The following is a 22,995-nucleotide window of genomic DNA, read 5'->3' as shown; positions in this document are numbered from 1 at the left end:
TTGTATAGGTCGTCGATTTTATGTGCATATGTTCCGAATGGGAGTCTCTCCCACTTTACTGCTTCATCATTGAGCCGGGCAGAAGTCCAAAAGCACTAGATTGATCGCACTATCCGTCGAGGCGATCCTAAAATAGTAGGTTCTGTGATAGGGACTTGACTAATTTTCTTCAAAACTTTGATATTATGATGAGTCTCTTAGTCCTTCGTGATTGGTCACATGGACAATCACGTAATATCGTCTTCTAAAATAGTTTAAACGAAAACTTCATCATCCATATGCCTCCAAAAGTTATATTCCCTTCTTATTGTATGTAATGGAACGGTTGTCACACATCCTAGTACTCAAGCACTTGTTTTCGGGGTGCCAATTAGACATAGGTTACTTAGAACAGACTCATGGCACAGACATTTTGAAGGTGGATTGAGGTAAAAGAAATCATCCTAATATCATTCGATATACCAATCGATTCATGCTTTAGAAAAAAATGAGATTTGTATTGGAGATCCCTCAAAAGGATGGACACAAACTTATCTAATGTAGCATGGTTAGCCTCCTGATCATGCATCTAACAGAACAACCCTATACATTTCCAAGAAAATCGACCGTTCCATTTTCTAGACAAAACAAGATTTCCATTGTCTGCCGACGCTGCTTTTGCTGTTTATGGATAAGATGGGGGTGGTGGTAGGGAGGTGGATTGGTGGTCGTGCGTGGCCAAATCTGTGCTTGTCGGGAGGCACGAGGGGCTTTAATAAATGAAAGCTGAGAGCAAGCATTGCCCTCTGTCGTGTGGAATGAATGAGCATGTTACCTCAATACGGCATTGCCCTCTGTCGTGTGGAATGAACGAGCATGTTACTTCAATAATGGTACTTGTAAAGAACCGAAAAAAAAAGAAGAGATCGGTCCTGTTACTGTTCAATCACTCATCAGTCAAGGTACTCTATTGGCTTTTTACACATCCTCTCCTGTAATGCATATGCTACCAAATCATCAGCTTTTCACACGTTAATACGAGGTGAAACGTCGGCGAACTTTCTAGTTTTAGAGATTGGTTGTCATCCCGGGTCATTCATATGAAGAGGATTGAATCTCTTTCTTATAGAAATGAGCCTATTCGAGTGAGGAATTCCTTTTGAGTCCGATAGAAATTCAAATGAACAGAATGCGCCCATCGATTAATTGAATATTCTCCCACTAACGTTCGCGATAGGGCTTATCATGGACTTTATTGGGTTGGGTGATGTCTAGGTGTCTAGTGCATTCAGTCTAGATATGCAACCGGGATTCCCACCATGTAAGAGAAACGTAAGTCGTAACGCTTGAAGAGAAAAAAAAAGGTTAGATGGTGCTCAAACCGCCGTGAAAACTGCGGGGATGTTAAAATGAAATAAAAGGGAAGGATTGCATTAGATTAAATATGAATTGAGATATAAGCATTATCACTATAATTCTTGTCTTAATTACAGTTGCCATTGTTATTTTCCTTGCCCTTCCTTCCCTTGTTCCATTCCATCCACTTTTCCCCCCATTTTGGCAGTCAATCCCATTACTAAACCCCCAAGCAAAGCTCCTTAATTAAAGGCCAGATTAAGGTAATCACTAATCCGTCAATGGGATTAATTGATTTAACAACGCTTGCCCTTCTTGCAGCCGAGCGTGCCGGCGCTCGCCGTGATGGAACCCACCACGGACGACGGCCTTGCGCCCAAGCTCGAGGCCTTCGCGTAGCTCGAGGATGCGCCGGCTCCGGAGGCTGTGAAGAAGGCCCCGTTCATCATCAGATCTCCCTCCGACCTCCAATTCCAGTGCTTCCACTCGCTCTGCGGCGCGTCTTCGTGCTTAGTCACCTGAAATTACATCCTTTGATCATACTGCGATTTCGAAGAAGTGCGAAATCGAAATACCAAGATCACTTCGAAAAATTTGAATTTTTAAGTACACGAGTCACGCGAAAATAGCCCCTCTTCAAACGTTGCGCGACAATTCGAATACAAAGGAGCGTACTCATGATAATTAATTCCTGTACCACTCAATTCTTCCTACTTTTAACTGTTAATATTGTCTTTGAAAAGAAATAAAAAAGAGTAATCTTCTCACCTCCTTGTTAAAGGCGTCGTCTGGAGCAACGAATCTGTTGCCCTGGCTATTGATTGTGGGTGCAGCACTGCCACCGACCGCATACATTTCCCAATGAGTATAGTCATTGTTCACCACATGGAAATACCCATGTCTACATCTGCAAAAAGATAAACGAAAATAATTAAATAAATTAAATTCGAGCTATCGCTTTCATTATTAGTTCAGAAAATCAAATGTGGATGTCTAGATGATAAAGTCATTGCCATGATTACCTGGGCATCCTCTGGACTAGCCCCTCCCCAAAGTGGTTGAAGGCAATGGTGATTTGCATGTTCTTGTCTTGAGTGTAACTGTCACTGTGCCCTAAGAGCATGACCTTGTTATGGTGAGTCAAGTAATTGTTGGAGAGGGTGATGGCAGTGGCTCCACGGATGGCGTCGATCAGCCCGTCACGGCAATTGGAGAGAGAGCAATGGTCCACCCAGATGTGGCTCCCTCCGAATATCGACACCCCGTCACCATCCGAGACGGTCCTCCATCCGTAGTGATCCGGCGAGTCCCTCACGTACGCGTTCCCTCCTTGCTTGCAGTCGTGTATGTTGAGGCCGTGGATGATGATGTTGGTCACGAACTGTATGGTGATGCACGGCCCGCCCGCAATGTGCACGCTCGCGCCCCGGCCGTCAATCGTCTTGAACGAGTTCATGATCAGCTCCTCCTTGAGCCTTATCACCATGTCCCGGGCAAACACGATCCATAGGGGCTCGTTCTGGATCACTGCATGCCTCAGCGTCCCGAGCTTGGGGTTCACGGGGTTGTCGTCGCCTGGGTCCGTGACCACGTAGATCTTGCCGTCCCGGCCCCCAATGGCATGCTTGCCGAACCCGATGGCGCAGTCGGCGAGCCGCTGCCGGTTCTTCTCCCAGTTGGGGTCGCACCTCCAGCAGTCGTCGATTGGATTGCCCGTCCCACAGGAGAGGAAGCCGAGGTTCCTTCTGGATGCATTGAAGATGCTCCTGTGGAAGAACATAAGAGAGCATATGGAGAAAATCACGTTGTGAGTAGCTGGGCAAATTAGTGCCTTAAGTACTAATGGAGGTTAATTATGGGGGTGCACTTACTCATTCACTTCTTGTACAACTAGTTCAGGATCCTGAACTGGGGATGGAGAAGCAAATGCATGAGGAGCCAGAACAATGTGCATTAGGAGAAGTGGAAGGCATGGATGAATTGCCATTGCTCTTATGGCTAGTCCTGGCTGGAGGGATGAGGGACGGCTGCTGCCAGGAATGCAAAAGATGAGGTTTGATGGAATTTATAAAGGAAAGAAGGTATGCGAAAGTGCTTCACTAGGGCATCTTGTTTGGGCCCCAAATTGTGAATAATTTCTCATTTCAAGGTCCCAATACTCTCTCTCTCTCTCTCTATTTTACCGACCCTTTTTGAGGAAGAGAACAAGGGTTGTTTGGGGAAGAGCAAACGGTGTTGCAAGAGCAAGAGCTTGTGGTCGTTATGGTGAAGACCGAACTATGTTTGATTCATCCTAAGCACACTGTCCTTGCACGCTTAGCTTCACACCGACAGTTTTCTAGATGATGCTTTTGTGTGTTGCTTCGGTTGCTTTCTCCATCATCCATATCAATATCAGGCATGCATTCGTCCCATCATATAAAATGTATCATCTTGTATGGACCCTTGTGAGCACATGTTGACACTTGAATAATTCTCAAGCTGGCAGAGACAGCAACATCAACTACAGTGACTAAAGACGATCTATGCTACGATATAGTTACATTTACTTGCATTACAAGATAAATTGATTAGCACATCGATTGTGTATTGAAGTGAAGTAAATAACCATTTATCTAAAGTAAGTGCAAATCAGTTTCATATATGTGAGGGCTGGTCGGAAAATTATACTTGGAAAAATAAAAGTTCCTTTGATTAGTTTAGGGTAATTAATCACCTTCAGACATAAAAAGATGATGGGGTTGAAGAGAATTGGAAATTGAAGCCGTGGTAAAATGAATGTTCAGACCGTTTTACTATCTTCTCTTTGAAATCTGACAATGCTCTTTTTAATTTTAACGAGGAATCTGCCATCGAACTTTTTTGCTTTTTACGAAGGTCAGGAAAATCTATAAATAGGTCAACAGAAAGCTCGAGCACAAGTCCGTACCGTCCCGTCAAGCTGCCGACGTGCAGTGTCCCTGGGGGAGGCACGTTAGCCCATGTGACCCCTCTGTTTTCGTACTCTCCCACTGAGGTCCAATTTCAGGCTTCTCGTGCCGAATCGACGAATCTACATCTTGAAATCTTCTTATCCTTTTCCTCTACTTTTAACATATTTATAAAATGATTGGTTTTTATTTATGTATGCGCAACCATTTACTTCGAGGTGATTTGGCAACCAAAATGTTAGGCGTGCGAATTCGATGCGTGCAAGTTAAAAAGTATCTAAGCTCTTCGTGCGTGATGCGAGGAAAATCATGTTCAATGAACATGTGTGGATTGATCTCAAAACCTCCTTCTTAGACCAACTCAAAGCAGCATGCACAATCATTTACTGAAGACGTTTAAACTATTAGAGTGATGGGCAAAGTAGATTTTATGTATTAATAAGTACCTACTTAATTGATATTGTAATTTATCCCGTGCTGAAAGGAGTTGGTTGAAAACTCTATAAATAATGCTCAAATTTTGTAAGAGTTTTTTTAATGTAAGTTTTATTAATTGATATTGTAATTTATCCCGTGCTGAAAGGACCCGGTTGAAAATTTTATAAATAATGCTCAAATTTCTTCTCTAACTTTGACACATAATTATCCTCACATAAGAAACATTTATTAAACGCTAAGGGTGAGGGATTGTTTCATTGAACCAATGATATAAATGGCAATAGATGAAGAACACTTGTGATTTTGATCGTCGCTTTTTTGCATCAAGAAAGATGGTTTCCAAAATAGGGGCATTAATCTCTTTACTTGTTTATATGCGTTCTTGATTTTAGTTACGAAGATATTGGGATTGTGCTTTCGCGTCTTACAAGAATGTGCAAGCATAGTAGAGAAGAGCAATGGAGACAACATAAAGGAGGGAGAGGGAGGGGGTGAGTGGATAATGGTGAGGTTGTTAGTAGGTGATATGGTCTAGGTGAAGGTGGGCACGAAAGTGCCTAGTGACGACGACTACATTTAAGGTATAATATTTTTGGTTTTGGGTTGGCTCAAAGGCTTTCTAAGAGCGTGGAGCTTAGATTTAGGTCGAGGGCATCTTTATGCGATAGCATAAAGATGTATTGAACAACTCCTAAGCTTAACTTAAGTCTCGTTGATTAATCCATTGCAATCCTTACTCTTGCAAACTAAGGCCAATCTCAGCTATGACTTGCTTCGATGGGTTCAAAGTTGAAGATCAAGATTCTATAAGGAAGTTGTTGATTCAATGGACTAGTTTTTGATTTCAGGTTGCAATTGACTACCAAGATGTTGATTTACAAGTTTGTTGTCACTTTCGAGGCTACTAATTTTTTTTTTTTTGGTTGTATTGAGACTACTAATTGAATACCTAGTAACTGGAGGTTGTTTTCATTGATTTCCATGGCTATTTATTGATATTCCATATGGCTATTTTGGCTTCCAAGGCTGGTAGATGAATTTGAAGGGTCTAATATCCCTTATCATGAATTTGATCTTAGTTAAATGCATTTAGTCCTAGTTCTAGTGTTTATGAATTTTTATTATGATGTCAATCTTAAGTATGTGAATATTCCAAGAGTCATTTCAGTTTCTAAGATCTAAAAATTATTTTTCTTTTGTTTGACAGAATCACTCTATAAATAGATGTATAATAGAGAGACCAGACTTACATTTGAATATACAAGTGAGCAGAGTTTTTATTTCGGTTCTTTATTTGGTGGTAAACCAAAAAGTATATTATCCTTGACCGTGGGTTTCTTTTAAGCTTTGGTGATGAACTTCTCCTAATTTGAAATCCTTTATTCTTAGCAAGTAGTTTAATCCTTTATGCCTAGGTTGCAAACTTCGTCTATTAAAAGTCTTTTATCCTTGGCTGGTGGTGTTTCTTAAGGCCTTGATAGTGAACTCCATCTATTGCAATCTTTATCCTTGGCTTGTGACGTATCCTTTATGCCTTGGTGGGGATCATTATCTCTCGAAAATCCCATCATCACTCAAAATACATTCCCCATCACGCACACGCATCACATCTCTAGTAAGGACACGGCAATTTTGAAAAAACATCCACGTTGATAAACACGTATCAATGTGGACTCTAAAAGGGAAAACTCAAGGTATAAACTGGTGCTTTAGAAAACAGAGATATGTAAGTGGTATGCGGGGTGAAAAATGAGGAATGTCTACGGTATTTTCCCAAATAACTTTTTTTTTTTTTTACCTTTTGTGAAATGGTTCTCCCTTTCATTAACATAGTGACTTTCCGATTTGAGCCAAAACCATGAGGACGGTGTCGGTGGGTCAGTGTTAGTGGGGTTAGGGAGGTCGTAGAAACTGGCTTTACTGTTATAAACCGTTATCCTCAGCTGACTTCCCATCCACTCAATATTCTTGTGGGGACTCCCACCACATGGAGGAGTAACACCAGCCTTCATTTGTCAATTGTATAGGAAGTCCCATGCTTTCCATGTTTACACTAGTCCTTCCACTGTAGATATTGGAGCTTTTATGTTGTCACACAGTGCCTATAAGCATACGGTAGAAGCCACCTTTTGAGTTCATCCACACAAACACACTTGCCATTCATGTGGAATTTCGCTAATGGACTTTTGTTAACAAGCGCCTCGGACATGCTGGTCAAGCAACCGATCAAAAATGCTCTATAATTCTCATTGCAATTGACCATTTCGAATGGTATGTATATAACAAGTATCCGCAAGTGCTTGTTAACGCGAACCTTTCATTGTTCCTGAAAATTGTTAGGAGCTCTTGAGATATGCTCCCTATCTTTCATTCGTGCTGATTGAGAAGGGAGGTTGACATTTGTAAGGCGAGAAGTTTTGGACATTGATGTTGCATATTTATCTGAGCAATTATGGTGGCTTTGACATATGAAATTCGAAATGACACATTCTTTTCAGCTTATTTGACGACAATTTGAATTATCTTGTACTTCATTCTATTTCAATCAAAAACAGCTTGATGGGAAGCCATAATTAAAAGAATGCAAGGCTTGAACACTCTGAAAAGTACAGATTTGTGCTTCACATGATTTTTCATTGTGAGTGAAATGAGAATTATCACGTTAAATAAGTTTGAGGTAGGTATTCAAAGAGTTTCGGGCATCGTTATTAGGAAAAAGTGCATGTATATATATAAGCCTTCAAAACAAGCGACCGTGCCGACACAACTATCATTTGTTGTGTTGCCTTCTCAAGCAATCGTGAGCCGAATTTACGATGCTACTTTGTTTTTGAACAATACAAGAGTTATTCAAAATCAATTCTTATAGCTTTAATGAGCTAAATGTTGCAAGTTTTAACTTAATTTATAAGTAAATTTGTCATATTCGAATAATTAATAGAAATCTATCACAATACATAACATAATTAATCATGTGAAAAGATTTTCGATATGTGTGCTAATAAACTTTTCCCTAAGATGGAAATCAATCAATCAATCAGTACTATAAATATATGAGCAGGTATGCATTTATGAGGAGCATGTGACCAGAAATTTGCAGGGGACATTGCAATTATTAATGTCACTCTTTGTCAATGTGATAAGAAAAGGTGTCCCCCCAACTCCCCCACCCCCGGGGACACAAAAAAAAATAAAATTGGTAGAGGAAATAATAGTTTTCCAAATTTCCATATTACTGTTTTCATTGTCTTTTTTATTATGTGTTTTTAAATATTTATATTACGCAATAACTTGATGTTTAACTAGCAAGAAGATGTTGATTATGAGGATACATTAAGTCCAATGTGGTGAAGGTTGTAATGATTCGAGCTGTCCTCGTTCTTACCACAACTTTTCATTGGTCCCGTTTGAGCTCATTGCATGGGTCTGTCGGTTGTGCCCTTCTCTCCACAATGCTCCCTTTGTCTGGTTCCTTTGCCATGGGATCACATGTTATCTTCTGTATATGTTCACGCTTGTATAGGTGAGAATCGGTGGGAGGGTAGGGGATTTTTCTCGTTTGCATTGTTCGGGTCGTGTATGAACAAATTCAGAAGCAAAACACCAAACGCGGTTACATTTTAAATGTCCATTTGATCATGTGTGCTTTGAGTGTGTGGTGTTGTCCAAGCATGCGAGGGTCCATTCTTTGAGGGTGGGGCTTCGGTTCCACGTTGAGGCACACCTATGTTGTATTCTTTTTTATAATGGGTGTGTAGGACTCTTTAAGTACTTGATTAATCTTCACCGGATGTAACGGTTCTTCTAATCACTCATAAGCTTAAGAAAGTCTTGGTTTGTTTGCCGGCATATGTTCTGTTGTGCCATGGTGTATGATAATACCAACTCTATTCTCATTGATATCATGGAAGAGCAGTGGTGACAAGTTTGCTCAAAATCAGTAGTATTTATATCTCAAATTATTGGGGATATAGAACTTCCATGGTGATTTTTTTGAATCATGCCTATATATATATATATATATATATATTGCAATGCAAATGTACAATTTTCGAAATCAGCAATCTTGGCATCCTTGATTCACATAATAAAGGTGCACATTATTTTGAATGGGATGCTTTCAAAATACAGTAAAAAAGCTTTTCGTACGAAAAGTCAAGAATGTAACCATGAACATCTAAAGTCCGTTACAAAAAAGGGGAGTTGCACCTAGTTACAGTGATCGTTGGCTAGCCAAAAATATGGAGATGAAATGGAATTGGCCACGTATTGAGTTCAATCAGAGTCAAAGAGAACATCATATGGCATTACTAGCAAGCCATGTGCTCAGCCAAATTGTGAAGTCCGACACTTTGGCAACTCCTAGAATAACACTATTTATAGTGACAGAAAAAAAAGGAGTAAGTACAAAAACAGGGCTTCCTCTTCTGATTGTTGGTTAATTGAGGGTTTGATATCTTATCTTATTCAATGGAGAACTTAATATTTTATATATATAAAATAAAATTCTCAATCAAGTCTCAGCTTGCTGTCGGTGGAATTTGGGCCATGAAAACTCGACGGGACATATTTGGCAATGCCATTTCCGACGTTTATATTCCTTCAATGGCAAGGCTCGAGATCTAATTATGGTTTTTAAAATTTTATGCCCTTAATTGACTAAAATGAAATTTAAAGTTCTCAATTGAGTCGTACGAAAAAAAAATTCCCGATTGACCAACAACCAATATCTTAAGTCATCTTTTTGCACTTGTCACGAAAAAGAAATATACATTCTTTCAATTTATTTCATGGAATTTATATGACAGGTTCTCTCCACCTTCTTTCCGAATGATAGGGTTGCTCTTTGTTTTCTACTTCGCGTTTGGGCCTGATGGCCTTTATTCTTTATTTGTCTTGTTCAAGGCCTTTATGGCTCTATGTTTGTGGGCCTTTTCAGCTTCCATTCCCCATTTGCGTACCTGTTTCCACTGTAACCATAATAATTATTTGTCGAGATAAAAGAAGGTTGATTTACTTGGAGTGTGCAAAAGAATCGGGATTCACCCGGACCGCCCGGAACCAATGGTTCTTGAGGGAACCAGTTTGGTTTTCGGTTCCAATTTATGGGAACTGGTGGGTACCGGTCCAGTTTCCGGTTTTATAGGCGGATTCGCCCACCCGGATAAGATCGATTATAATATAATAATGTATTGATTTTTAATATTAAAATAAATTTCAAAATTACTAATTAGCAAATCTAAATTCTAGGACTCCATATTCTCTCATGGTTTCCATGTTTTAATAAGAATTTAGTAAAGTGTGTAAGTTGCTTTTTAACAACTCAACAAATGGCTCATTCAAATACTTTTGGGACTCACATATAATACTATGTTCAAGAATATGTGAAGTACTGGTGAAATTGTTTTTACAAAAAAAATTCAGTAAAGCAAATGTTGTAAGAGATTGAGCATTGTTAGAGGATAAAGGAAAAAATGATCTACACATGACAATCATTCATAATCTTGAACTTAAAAAATATTTTAGATTTCAATTGAAATGATTAAAAAATATGAAAAAAAACATATTTCTCTTCTTTGGTAGTGTTTTCCAATAAAATAAAGAAAAATGATACCCTTAATTAAGCCAGTTCGATTTAAAGAAAAATATTACTCAATATGAAAAGTACTCATAGTGGGATTTGGAAAACGATATTATTATAAGTGAGACTAGTTCCATGGATCCAGTCGGGAACCGGATCGGATTGACGGTTTGGTTCTCGGGTGGATCCATGCAACAATGGGTGGTTTCCATTTCCAATTTTTTGGAACCGGTCCTTAGCGGGCGGTTCTCGGTTCTAGGCAGGGAACCACCCACCCGAATCATGCACACCCCTATGATCTACTACCTCTATAATATATGGGTATTTTGTTACTAAGTTTACTTAGATGATTGGATAGGTTAACTAAAAATAGTAAAAATATTTCTCAATACACTTTGAATATTACAAATCGACACATTATAAGCATGAACCCACGTTAATTAGTAAAATTTACATTTTCAAAACACATTTAATGTGTCATAGAAAATGTCTTAAAGGCACTCTTCAATATGTGTATATAGTAGGAGTAAGCATGGTTCTAGGGTAGAACCTAGAACCTGAGAACATGATTGGTGGGAGTTGTTGGTTCTAGGTCCAAGGTATGCATGATAGGTTTCAACTTCCAAAAATGAGGAATGAAACAGATAGGTATGAGGTTCTTAGTTGGATGAACTTAGAATTTGGAATATGGATTTTGAAATTTGTAACTAATAAACTAGAATTTGGAACAAGTTTAGTGTTTTTCTTGGTTTAGGTATTTGCATGATCGTGTGATATTCCATGTCATTTGATGATGAATGCATAATCTAGAAGCACTGGTTTGAGCTTCCATTTTATGATTGAGATTTTTACTTTATTAATATTAATATTTTTCATTTGTCTAAATATAAGTTATGGCCAATGAATTGTAATAGCAAATGGTAGTTCATTAAATGTTTTAATTCACTGCAATCGTTCAATTAATAATATAGATGAAATTTGGGTAGATCCTAGAATCAATCTTGAAACCTATGACATGATAGGTTTTGGGTTTTAAGGTATGTAGGGTAGGTTCCGGATTCAAAAAATAAGGAACTTATTTTAATTGGTAGGTTTTAGATAAAACTTGTACGGAACTTGGAATTACTCACTCCTAATATATAATGTACTTCCTAAACAAGTGCCCTTGAAACAAAATAAAGAAACTTCTCTGGCTCTCGATCCATTCTTTTTATGTTATGTGCAATTCTTCTTTAAAAAACTCAATATATCTTAAGGATGTGCTCAACCAAGCTCAATCGTTAGCAATCTTGGCTCTTTGCATTGATTACGTCATCCGTAGGGTGTCAATGGTTCGATTCGTTTTGGATTTCTAGGAAAAACAAATTGTTATGGAAAAATACTAAATCGAACCAATTGTAGGGTTCAGTTCGAATTTTCAATTTTCATTTTCGTTTTATTTTTGGCTATCATTTATTGTAAGAGTAATTTTCTTGGGTCCAATTTGGTTTGGTTTATTTTGGATTTTCAGTTTTTGCTTTTTGTTTCTTTTTTTTTCACCTTTTTTTTTTTTTTTTTTTGCTGTCATATATCATAAGAGTAAGGCCCTGTTTGGTAACCATCCAAACGGGGTCAAATCCGATTCTTTGTTCCCGGAATCGGTTTCGGCCTAGAATCGCATTTGGTAAAATTTTTGTTCTCGGGAACAAATTTGTTCCCAAGAAGTTGGGAATAGAATCAAGAACAAAAAAAAAGTTGATTCTTGTTCCGAGGAACGAATTTGAGAATCAAAATCAAGAAATTTTCTTCTTTCATTCGGCCAATCTCGCGACCACCGTCCACCACCGCTGCCATCGTCGCCGTCTGCCGCCGCCGCGGTCCGCGATCTCGCCGGAGGCTCGCCGGACCGGGCGAGTCCGCGAGCTCGCCGGAGGCAAGCCCGACCACCGAGCTTGCCGGAGGCAAGCCCGGCCCACCGGCGAGCTCGCCGGAGGCTTGCCCGACCACCGGTGAGGCTCGGCCTCCCAGGATCAGCGAGGCCGAGCCTCGCCGGTGGCCGAGCGGGCCTCGCGGGCGGGGACGAGGCCTCGTCGGGGGGCCGGTAGGGGGGTTGGGTAGGGGCCGGGCAAGCCTTGCGACGCCCGGCCACCGGTGGCCAAGCGAGGCTCGCTGGCCACCGGCGAGGCTCGCCGGCCCGCCGGTGGCTTTGCAGCGAGCCTCGCCCAACCCGACGAGGCCGGCCTCGGCCACCCGGCGGGGCTAAGCGAGCCTCGCCCGGTGAGGAGGGCCGGCCTCGCCGAGGGCGGCGACGCTCGGTGAGGTCGCCGAGCGAAGAAGAAGAAGAAGATGAGAAAAGAAAAGAAAAAAGGAAAAAAATAAAAAGAAAAGAAAAAAATGAAAAAATGAGAAAAAGAAAAGAAAAAGTAAAAAAATTATTTAAAAATTAAAAGAAATTGATTTGGAACAGAATTAATGAACACAAGTACCAAACGCAATTCTATTCTAGAATCGGAAATTTTGGACAATTACCAAACGGCTTAAAATGCTTAGAATCAGTTCCCGAGAATAGAATAAAAAAGAATCGGTTACGATCGAATCTACTCCCTGGAACATAATCATTACCAAACGTGCCCTAATTTTCCTGATAACATGATCTTTTTCAACTTGACAAGTGATGACATGTCCAAAATCTTGCGTAAAACATACAATTGTTGGTTTAATGCAAACCATTTTCTTTGAACTTTTAGTAAAATAAAATACAAATAAATTGGTACGCATATAGTAGAAGCCGATGCATAGATAGATGCTTCTTTCCTTTGGATCACAAAAGATGCATTTGTCTTGCATCAGCACTGTGTCTCACTTGCATTCAATCATATGTGGTACGTGAAATGTACTAGAATATGATGATTTTTGTATACAGCTACCAGCAAGTACTAAGAACTTTGACCTTTTCCCTCCACAGCACATCGGTTTAAACTTTAAACTTTCGAGTGCTTCATGAAAACGGAACTCTACAGGCTCGGATCTAATATTCATTTTTGTCTCTGAAAGAACAATAGTTTCTCCCTCTCTTCAGTCAGACCACTTTCTCTGATTTGATGATATCGTAAATGTCATTGAAAGCATTGCACCATCCTGAAAATTTCAATGTGCACATAGAAAGAATCATCCTTGCAAATAAGCTGAATAATGGTTTTTTTTTTCCAATTTGTTTCTTTCCTCCGAGTATAACACAGTCTTCTCTCGATGTGTTTCCTGAAGGGATTAAAAAATTCAGCTAGATTCTATTTACAAACATAACACAGTGCCTTTTGCTTGTACATATTGGCTCAGCTTAATACAATTACCTTTCACCAAAAAAAAAAAAAAAAAAACATCTGAAATGCCTCATTTTCCACAAATTTGAAGGGTAGTTCACCAATAATGATCATTGTTGTATGGTCTTTTCGACTAGCATCTTGGTCAAATTTCCATGGACCAAATGAATCGGAACTACTGATTCCAACAAGTTGATTCAAGGCACTTTTTTTGCCTTTTCTCCACGTTTGCATATGGAAATTGTTTACACCTATCTAAATGATTACGCATCGCACTGGTCCTTGACCTCTAGAACAACCAATAAGAGCCTCAAAATGTAAACATTTAGCTTGGTCTTGATTTCTTTTGTGCTTTTAAAGTGTTCCCATGCAGCAGATCTCATCCTCCTTTATTTGTGCCACTAAATTCACTTATTGAAGACATTTATCAATCCTTTTATCTATGACAATTAGAATTGGAATTATTTTTACTATAAGATATAATGTGTCGGACCAGGATATGTGTAAGCATGAAGCAAGAAATGTTGAAAATTTTCTATAATATTAATTAATTAATTTTCTATTTCAAATAATCGGGTTAATGGATGTTCCAATATTTGTTAAACCCTTGAGTGATTTTATTGAATTGTGTTTTGGCATCTATTAATAACGGGCCTAATTGAGCAGCACAATGTAGACAATTGTATTTAACTGAAGCCCATAATGGGAATAGCCTGGTTGACACGTTATTGATTAGGGCTTGTTAGGTCTCCTCTCTAGCCTATAAAGGGTAGATTAATACTTATCAATTGCTTTAATCCCATTGAAAGCTGCTATACTCATAGAGAGGAAAATCTGGCATTCCAATAGATCTTTGGTATTAGAGTGATATATTTTTCTTCAAGTGAAGAAATGACTCAAACATGTAGGCTTTAATTCCGTTTGTTTATTGAATCTCGGTATTTTACAATCATATATGGATCCAATTCTTCTTGATTGATTAGTTGTCTATGTGAATAATTTTCTACAATAAAGACATTGCTAAACAAGGTTTGTTTTACGGAATGAGCCATTATGCAAACGTGAAGCAAGAAGCTATTCAGAAATTAACCAGCCAAGTCTATCGGAAGAACAAAATTCTAGTGCAAGTGTGAAGCTAGAGTTTATGACAGCACCATTGAAAAATGTCACTCAAAGAACAATAATTTTCCGGAGCAATCTACTTAGGAACTGCATATTTAAGATAACTTTCCCAGCGCAATTTTCATCTATTTACCTATTAAGTGGCGACCCTAAATTCATGAGCACATTACTTAAAGTATTTAAATAAACTGATCTTTTGTATTATAGGCATATTATACTCTTAACCTAACTTGGCTGCTTTTAAATTTATCCAGGGTCAAAAGTTGCTTTACCAACTTTCACATGACTTCTACTAGCTGCCTACATTGGATGATCAAATACCGTGCTTTAGGATTTTCAGGCACTCGACCTATCTCAACTTACTGCAGATTAGAATCTGTTCACGTTTAATGTGGTCACCGTTGTCCTTCATTTAGTTTGTGTATGTACCTCTGTCTAATTCACCGGCAATAGAGGTAATTTACAAGCCAAATAAACTAGGTTGGTCATTCTTTTATGGTTTTAAAGACACACCTACACACAATTCCTCATGTACTGCACTATGGAAGCCCTTTCATACTTTGCTGCAACATGAAGTATATTTTGGTCTTCGTAGAAAGTAAGCAACTCTTATGGTTCTAACCAATTTTGCCAATGTTGATGCAACACCTTGATCGTTTTGGGACAATCCATCTTATACATGACGTGGATCGGAAGATAGCCCTTTCCATCGCCCTTAAAGGACTGATAGCGAACTTGTTAAACCAAGAGCTTGACTCCATCGACGTAATTCTCAAATTTGCTGGATGGAGGGGAGTACCCCTTCCAACAATTCTTAAATTAACTCTTTTTTTCTGATCTAACATCTCTTTCAGCAAATCTAGATATTTAGAGAACGATGGGCTTAGGAACTAAACATGTAGAGCCAAAACTCAATCTGTTCACCTATGTTGGGCCAAACTGAGCTCGTAAGAGAAGGGCCCATAAGAGAGAAAGAGAGTAGTTGTTTTTATGTAAAATAAACCATAGTATAAAAAGAACGTTGATAGACAAAATCAGTAAATATGTTCTTTTGATTTTTTGCTATCGGTAAATTCTCTCTCAAGAAAGGAATTCAAAGGCTTCAATCCTCTCGATATTGCAGCGGTGTTTAATCTTTGGAAAATAAGGTACATCCGTTATGGTGATGTGCTTTTCGATTAGTGTTATATATATCCTTGGGCCTCGTTTCTACATTTGTTTTTAGTATTCGATAGTTTGAGTGTCCATTTTATTAGGAATCCATTTCCATCATTGGTATAAGAGCATAGTGTTATTCTTGTTGTTTATACATGGATTTATGCCCGGAATTCGAGAAGCGACGCCGAAGAACGCTGGGGAGCAGAAATCCCAACACTCGACGTTCTGTTCGACCCCCCTTTCTCGAAGTTCCACTTTTGTCAAAATTTGTTTTTGAAAGTATAGGATCAAAGTTCTTGTCCAAACAAGAAAATCGATGAGTGCCATGCCATTGGGGGAGTCCAAACGCACCCTCACGCCCTGCCGAAAGTGGCGAGGTGTTGGTACGTGCATTGCACGTGGGTCGCAAGTGTGTAGCGGGCGTAGAACCACTGGCGCATGCAACGAGTGCATTGCATGTGTGGCTGATGTTTTGTGGCTCATGGAGAGGGCAGTGATCCCGATGATCAATGCTGTATCTAATGGGATACCTAAAAGCTTCTACGATCACACTCATTCTCCTCGAAATTAATATAGAAGCTCTAATGATATAGTCGGCGAAATTCTGTACAAGATGACAGCTGTATCCAAGCTGAACGAACAGGACAATGTAAAGAATCAATATAATGAAGAGGGCAGTGATTTCGACGACCAATGTGACGATGATGACCTACGTGCGTTTGCTTATGGTCACGTAGACCCCTACCATGAAAGCCACGGACATTGTGGCAAGAGCTATGAGCAGCAGTAGCCTTGTCATTCAAAGGGCACGAAACACTGCATGTAAATCATTAATCTGCGTCCAAAGAAGGATCACAACTGCAATTATGGAGTTGTACATGGCAATAGAGTTGTAGATCACGAAGGCATTGTACATGAGCTTGTTCAACAGTGTAGCAATTCTAATATCTGGTTCAGAACTATTATATCCTCTAGGAACAAAAAAGTCAACGGCGAATGTCACTAGTGATGAGTGTTGCCATGACCATACGGACTTCGGCACTCCTGTTTAGTATACTTATGTCTGGAGGCTCTCCTCACGGGCCAAAGCTTCTTGTTTGCAAAATTGCTTTGTCTTTACTACTGGGTGCCTCGACAGATACTAAGATTGTCCGTGTCAAGCTTTGGTTAGGAGTGATAGGAAAAAAAAAAAGACTGCTATTACCCATGAAGATGGACTCACAATCAAAGATTTAGGATTCAAAAACACAGTACCTTCTGAAGCGATACACAGACTTGCAAGTGCAATCTTTCTTAGCTTACGCTAGAAACTTAATTCCACTTGGTGACTCTAGAGGGAGTTCAATAGGTCAAAATAAACTTTAGTTCCTTTGGTCTCTCCAGAAAGGAAGTAACCAAAACAACAGTGAAAAACAGAAGTAGATAAACTAGTTAATTTATTTTTGTCGATATCATTACTTGGTGAAGTGGGTCTTCGATTTTTTTAGTTGCTCATCTACAATGTCAAGAGCTATGGAGTTGCTGTGGTTTACAAGCCCAAGATTGACTTTGTTGTCCCGAGTGAGAGAGAAGAACCTCGGGTTGCCATTACTTTGTGGCTACATGAAGAGGCGCATTTCCGTGCTTCTCTTTTGCATTTATAAGCTTCTCAAGCTTGGGATCGCCAAGTATGTACTGCACTACGGAAGCTCTTCCATACTTTGCTGCCATATGAAGTATATTTTGGTCTTCGTAGAAAGTAAGCAACTCTTTTGGTTCTAATCAATCTTGCCAATGTTGACGCAACACCTTGATTGTTTCAAGATGACCCATCTTACACATGATGTGAATTAGAAGATAGCCCTTTCCGTCGCCCTTAAAGGCACTCATAGTGAACTTGTCAACCAAGAGCTTGACTCTATCGATGTAATTCTCGGATGCTGCTAGATGAAGGTGAGTACTCCTTCAACAACTCTTAAATTAAATAACATTTTTTTTTTTTTTTTTTTGACATCTCTTTCAGCATATTTACATCACTAGAGAGTAGGAATGACTTTGTTGCATGTTCATCACGATGGCCCTAGGAAATTTACCCTCTTTCTATTATATTTTACTAAGATGAAATAAAAATGCAAATATTACATGAAATACATACCTAAAATCTAAACTTTTGAGGGGGGTAATTATAGTATAGACATTGGAGATTGCTTCAAAGCATAGCGACATTCATCTCCAAGTAGTAATTTACGATATGGGAGTAATCAAGGGCAACCATGACATGAGTCTCTATTTTACAAAAGGTCCTCAAACAATAATATAGGCAGTGTAGTATCTACAAGAGCTTGGCGCAATTTTTTCATGCCCTGGAAGTTTATTCAGCCTGTGGCTCTATTTCTTTAGTATTTTGTTTGAGCATGAGATGCGCGGTGATGCTAAAATATTATTCTCACATTTGTCATATTTTTCATATATTAATTAGTTAATAATAATTAGGGTATTTCGAATATTTTAGATATATGTTTGAAATTGGCATGAGATTCTTAAGATATCTCTAGAGTTATGTGGTGTACCCAAACTCAATATCGACTATTCAATTCTTTAAATGAGTAGGGATTGAGACTAGTGAATCATGAAATTCCTATATTGTGATTATAAAAAAAAAGATTATTCATTGTGAGAATATTAATTCCGTGTTAATCAATCTCTCTAAATTATTTAATAGTTCCAAAACCATTTCTCATCAACTGGGATTTGGATGGGCACCAAATGTTTTGTATAAATAATCAAAACATGAGTTATCATCACATAATATATTTAAATGCCTCTGATGATAAAATCATTACATTATCATTACATCATTGACTTTTTCACCATCCATGACATCAAATTCTAGTGTTTGCTAAAAAAAAGATATGCAATCAAGATAGATCTAAGAAGTGGGAAGTGTCATCTACTAGCTAGCGAATGACGATCTTCATAATTTGGTGATTTCATTGTATCCTAGAAATGCAATCGAGCTAGATCCAAGAAGTAGAAAGAGTCATCTGATAGCTAGCGAATGACGATCTTCGTAATTTGGTGATTTCATGGTATCCTGGAAGCGACTTTGCTTATCCTATTAGTAATATAGTGGGGCCAAATATTTCTCTAAAAAAAGTGGTCACACACCTCAAATCATGATTTTCTTCGGGAGACGAATGTCTAAAGGTGGAGTGGTAGAAAAGAGCAGTGGAGGGGGTGAGGTGGTTTACGTGGTGGAAGTGGTTTGCAGGGTACATGGGCCGTACCAAGGTCGCATGTCACACATGTCACTGGTCGGGCGTATCTAATGGGATACTCGTAAACTTCTTAGGTCACACTTAGGGTTGAGCAAGGTCGAAGTCAACCTTGGACTGAGCCTAGATCGGCCGAACCTTGTTGGTCTTGGTCTGATTCCCATGAGGATTGAGTCAGTCTTTGGTTCTTGGACCCCTGGACTTTACACTGTCCAAGTTAGTTATTGGTTTTGAGAGTTTATAGTTGATCCAACTTGGACTCTATAGATATTTTGTATTGTATATAATATATAAAATTTTATTATTATCAATTTTAAAGTCTATAACCCTAACTTAACGTTAATGGCGTTAACGAGTCCTCCTCCTCTAGCATTATGTTCTATCCTCTTCTTTCTTTTTTATTTTATTCTTTTTATTCTTTTATCTATTATAAAGGGGAAAATGATCAAAAAAGTCCTAAATCTATTGCAATTGTGTCGATTCAGTCATGAAATTATTTTTTGACCAATTGAGTCCTAAACATTTTACAATTATTCCGATCAGTCCTTACGGCCAAAAATGGCGGCCGACCGACGTGGCGGCCGTCGGCATCGGTGACATTTTTTAATAATATTTTATTTTAAAATTTATTTATTAATTTTTAAAATCTTTTTTTCCTCTTTTTTTCCCTACTTCCTCCTTCTTCCCTTGCTCGCGACCGGCCGAGGGGAAGGCTGGTCGGTCGCGGATTGAGGCGGCCGGCGGGGCAAGCCCTCGCTAGATCGGCGAGGGGGCCTCGCGTCGCCGGTGCAGTGAGGCAAGCCCCGCCTCGCTAGTTGGCTCGCGCCCAGCGACGGTGGGGCGAGCCCTCGCCAGATTCTGCGAGGAGGGCTTTGCCAGACACGACGGCGAGCCCCCCTCGCCGGATCCGAGCAAGTCTTTCTCGGCCAAAACAGAGACAGAGCAGAATGTTTGAAGCGAGATTGGACCTGATTTGTTTGGCGGATCGAGGTCTCGATTGACGACGATGAAGAGTGTCTAGTTAGAGCTTTTCCTTTGCTTGAAGAAGAAATCTCGTGTCGTCGATCTTTGACACCGAATCGTGAAGAAAAACTCGCTAATTAGCCTTTGACCGGAGCTTTGAAAATTGACGGCGAGCTCCGGCGTTGTAGTTTTCCGTCGCTTCGAAATGGGATGCACTCTCTCGTTCTCTCAGATTTCCCCTTTCTCCTTGGCTACTTCTAGCGAGCTCTCCTCCGTCGAGCTAGCAACCCTCGCCGTATCTGGCGAGGGCTCGCCTCGCGGTCGCCGGGCGAGGCTCGCCCTTGCTAGATCCGGCGGGGCTCGCCCCACCGTCGTTGGGCACGCGCCGATTGGTGAGGTGAGCCCTCGCCAGACTCGGCGACGGCGAGGCACCCCTCGTCGGATCTGGCGAGGGCTCGCCCCGCCGACCGCCTCAGTCCAGCGATCGGCCAGCCCTCCCCTCTAGGCGGTTGTTGGAGCCAAGGGAAGAAGGAGGAGAGGAGTAGGAAGGAGGGAGAGGGAAAAAGAGAGGAAAAAAGATAAAAAAAAATTAATAAATATTTTATAAAATAATATATTATTAAAAAAATGTCACCGGTGTTGGCCGGCTGCCACGTCAGTGCCGGCTGGCCATTTTTGGCCGGATGGGTTTATCGGGAATAGTTGTAAAAGGTTTAGGACTCAATTGGTCAAAAAAATAAGTTTATGACTAAATCGGCATAATTGCAATAGGCTTAAGACTTTTTTTGGTAATTTTCCCATTATAAAGTGTATAACCTTAACTTAACGTTAATGGCGTTAACGAGTTCTCCTCCTCTAGCATTCTATTTTGTCCTTTTTTTCTTAAAAAAAATCTTTGCCAAGTAACTCCGAAAGAATAAAGCCATAATTAGAAATTTTGAAACCCTTTTCATGAGCAACACTCGATGCTCACCTTGCTCCCACTCGTCGCTTGTTGCTCGCTCGGCTCCCGCATATCGGTCGCAGCTCGCCCCTTGCCTTGCTTGCTTTATTACTTTGAAAACCATAGGTTGTAAAAGGTCAATCAACACCATGTCAGCCTGAAAAGAATCCTTCTCAACGGCCGCTTCAAGTCATTAGTGTCATTCATTAATGCTGGAACTTAGATGCTTATTTTTGTTTTAAGTATGATTTCCGTAAATCTTTTTATGGAGTGTTAGTGGGGTCAATCTGGTGTAGAATTCTATATTTAAGAAGCGGTATTTCCTTAGTAATGATAAATTTCTTCTAGTGATTAAGAGGATATTGGATATGGGTTCACTTCTTTAATTGAAAGAAAAAATCAACATGTAGATAATATATTTCTTTAACTTTCTTTCTCCTCTGCGACAAATTTTTTTAGAGTTTTGCTTTGAAATTCACTCGAAATTGTAGAATTGTCATGCTAAGTATTTGATGAAGGTACATGCTGCTTGTGGCCTTTTATATTTTATATTTTCTTTTTTTTCCCTTTCAAATAGAAATTTATGAAACAGTGCTAGTTGGACTCTGTGAAATTATATCGTTACATTTTCTAAAATTTATGTTGGATATGTACTATAATTTAGTTAATCAATGTCGCATTGTTGATGGATATGTTTCAAATAGTAGATTTGCCTTTTTAGGGAATACAAAAAATAAAACAAAAAATTTATTGGTTGATCCTAGGTTGACTTTGGAGCTGGACTAGGCTCATAGGGTTGGTCCAGTCCTCGATCTCGGACTCAATAGGGTCAGTTATTGGTTCCAAAAATTGAGAAGAGTTGGTCCTTAGGTTTGGTGTTGGACCGGCCCAATCCGGATGATACTCACCCCTAACTATCTTTTATTATTCACAAATAGGCATGAACTGATGTTGTAGAGAGATTCGCACGTACTAGACGAAGCTGGAATCTTCCGTGAAGGCAAAGGATTGCACGACCCCAAAACAATATAATGCTAGCTCCCACAGATTCCGTGGCTCATCGTACTTGAATAGGCCTCCAATGTGCAGCATTGCCATTGAAGAGCTTCCCCGAGCCTCGGACATATCCACATCATGTCTGGTTTCGTGCCTCTTTTAAGTGACCCGTCCCACTCGTGGATTCACCGAATAATTTGGCGCTACAAACCGCGCAGAGGATCTTATTGGCACCTTTCGCATTGATCTCAACCCAGAACGTTCGCCCATGCATTTCCTTTGGAGGTAGGGCTTTCTTCCCGGGTAGCATCTCAGCTAGAACTAAATTGCGACGTTCGCCCATGCATTTCCATCCAATCGTCGTCCTCGTTCGGTCTCTTCCTCGTCGCATAAGGCTAGTTGCTCGCCGGAGTGCCAGCATGTGGATGTCGTCGTGGCGGAACTCACTGAATAACTCAAACAGAGTTTTCCTAGGTGAATGGCCGTCCGGACCTGCGGAAACGGCAATTAAATCGTCGTAACGAGAAAGTGAAAACAAAAATTTGGATTGTCGAAAGATCTTAGAGAGCGATAGTGTGCCCGTTTGGTTAAGCTTTTGGGAATACATTTGCAAAAATACAAATACCTTTGGGCGAAGGAGATTTTCCGAAATGCAAATATCATTTGGTAAAATTTACATTGAGATACAACTTTGGCTAAAATATCGTTTAGTAAAATTTGTATTTGTAAATGACATTTACTAAATTAAAAAAACCAAAAAAAATATTTGTATTTTTTTTTTTTTTGAACTCCGGCCACTAGACCACTGGATCTGGTGGTTGGATGGCTAGATCTGGCCCTCAGACGGTCACTTGACCTCCAGCGGCCGCTTGGGTCGCACGATTTAGGCCATCAGTTGCCTAGGTAGCGCAACCCAGGCGTCGCCTGAGGTCTGACGACGGTCGCTAGGGTTGGGTGACCCTTAGACAGCAATCGC

At 39.8% G+C, this 22,995-nt stretch overlaps 1 protein-coding gene across 1 annotated transcript; it reads right to left on the bottom strand.

Moving 5' to 3' along the window:
• Positions 1–1,412: 1,412 nt before the first annotated feature.
• Positions 1,413–3,463, bottom strand: LOC104414114 (probable pectate lyase 5). The gene is made up of 4 exons (XM_010025133.3): positions 3,207–3,463; positions 2,358–3,101; positions 2,104–2,242; positions 1,413–1,853 (listed from the first exon to the last, which is right to left on the bottom strand). Exons 1-4 carry the CDS (start codon positions 3,320–3,322, stop codon positions 1,632–1,634), a joined length of 1,221 nt encoding a protein of 406 aa, XP_010023435.2. The 5' UTR covers positions 3,323–3,463; the 3' UTR covers positions 1,413–1,631.
• Positions 3,464–22,995: the final 19,532 nt, after the last annotated feature.

The sequence above is a fragment of the Eucalyptus grandis genome, chromosome 8 (assembly GCF_016545825.1).
Source record: "Eucalyptus grandis isolate ANBG69807.140 chromosome 8, ASM1654582v1, whole genome shotgun sequence".
Taxonomy (NCBI): domain Eukaryota; kingdom Viridiplantae; phylum Streptophyta; class Magnoliopsida; order Myrtales; family Myrtaceae; genus Eucalyptus; species Eucalyptus grandis.
The sequence above is the reverse complement of the archived record's forward strand: the minus strand, read 5'-3'. Positions and strand labels throughout refer to the sequence as shown.

Coding starts and splice junctions, on each gene's coding strand:
- LOC104414114 (XM_010025133.3), bottom strand. CDS start 3,322: ATGGCAATTCATCCATGCCTTCCACTTCTCCTAATGCACATTGTTCTG. Junction 3,102..3,206: donor GTTGTACAAGAAGTGAATGA/GTAAGTGCACCC, acceptor GTTCTTCCACAG/GAGCATCTTCAATGCATCCA. Junction 1,854..2,103: donor ACGACGCCTTTAACAAGGAG/GTGAGAAGATTA, acceptor ATGTAATTTCAG/GTGACTAAGCACGAAGACGC.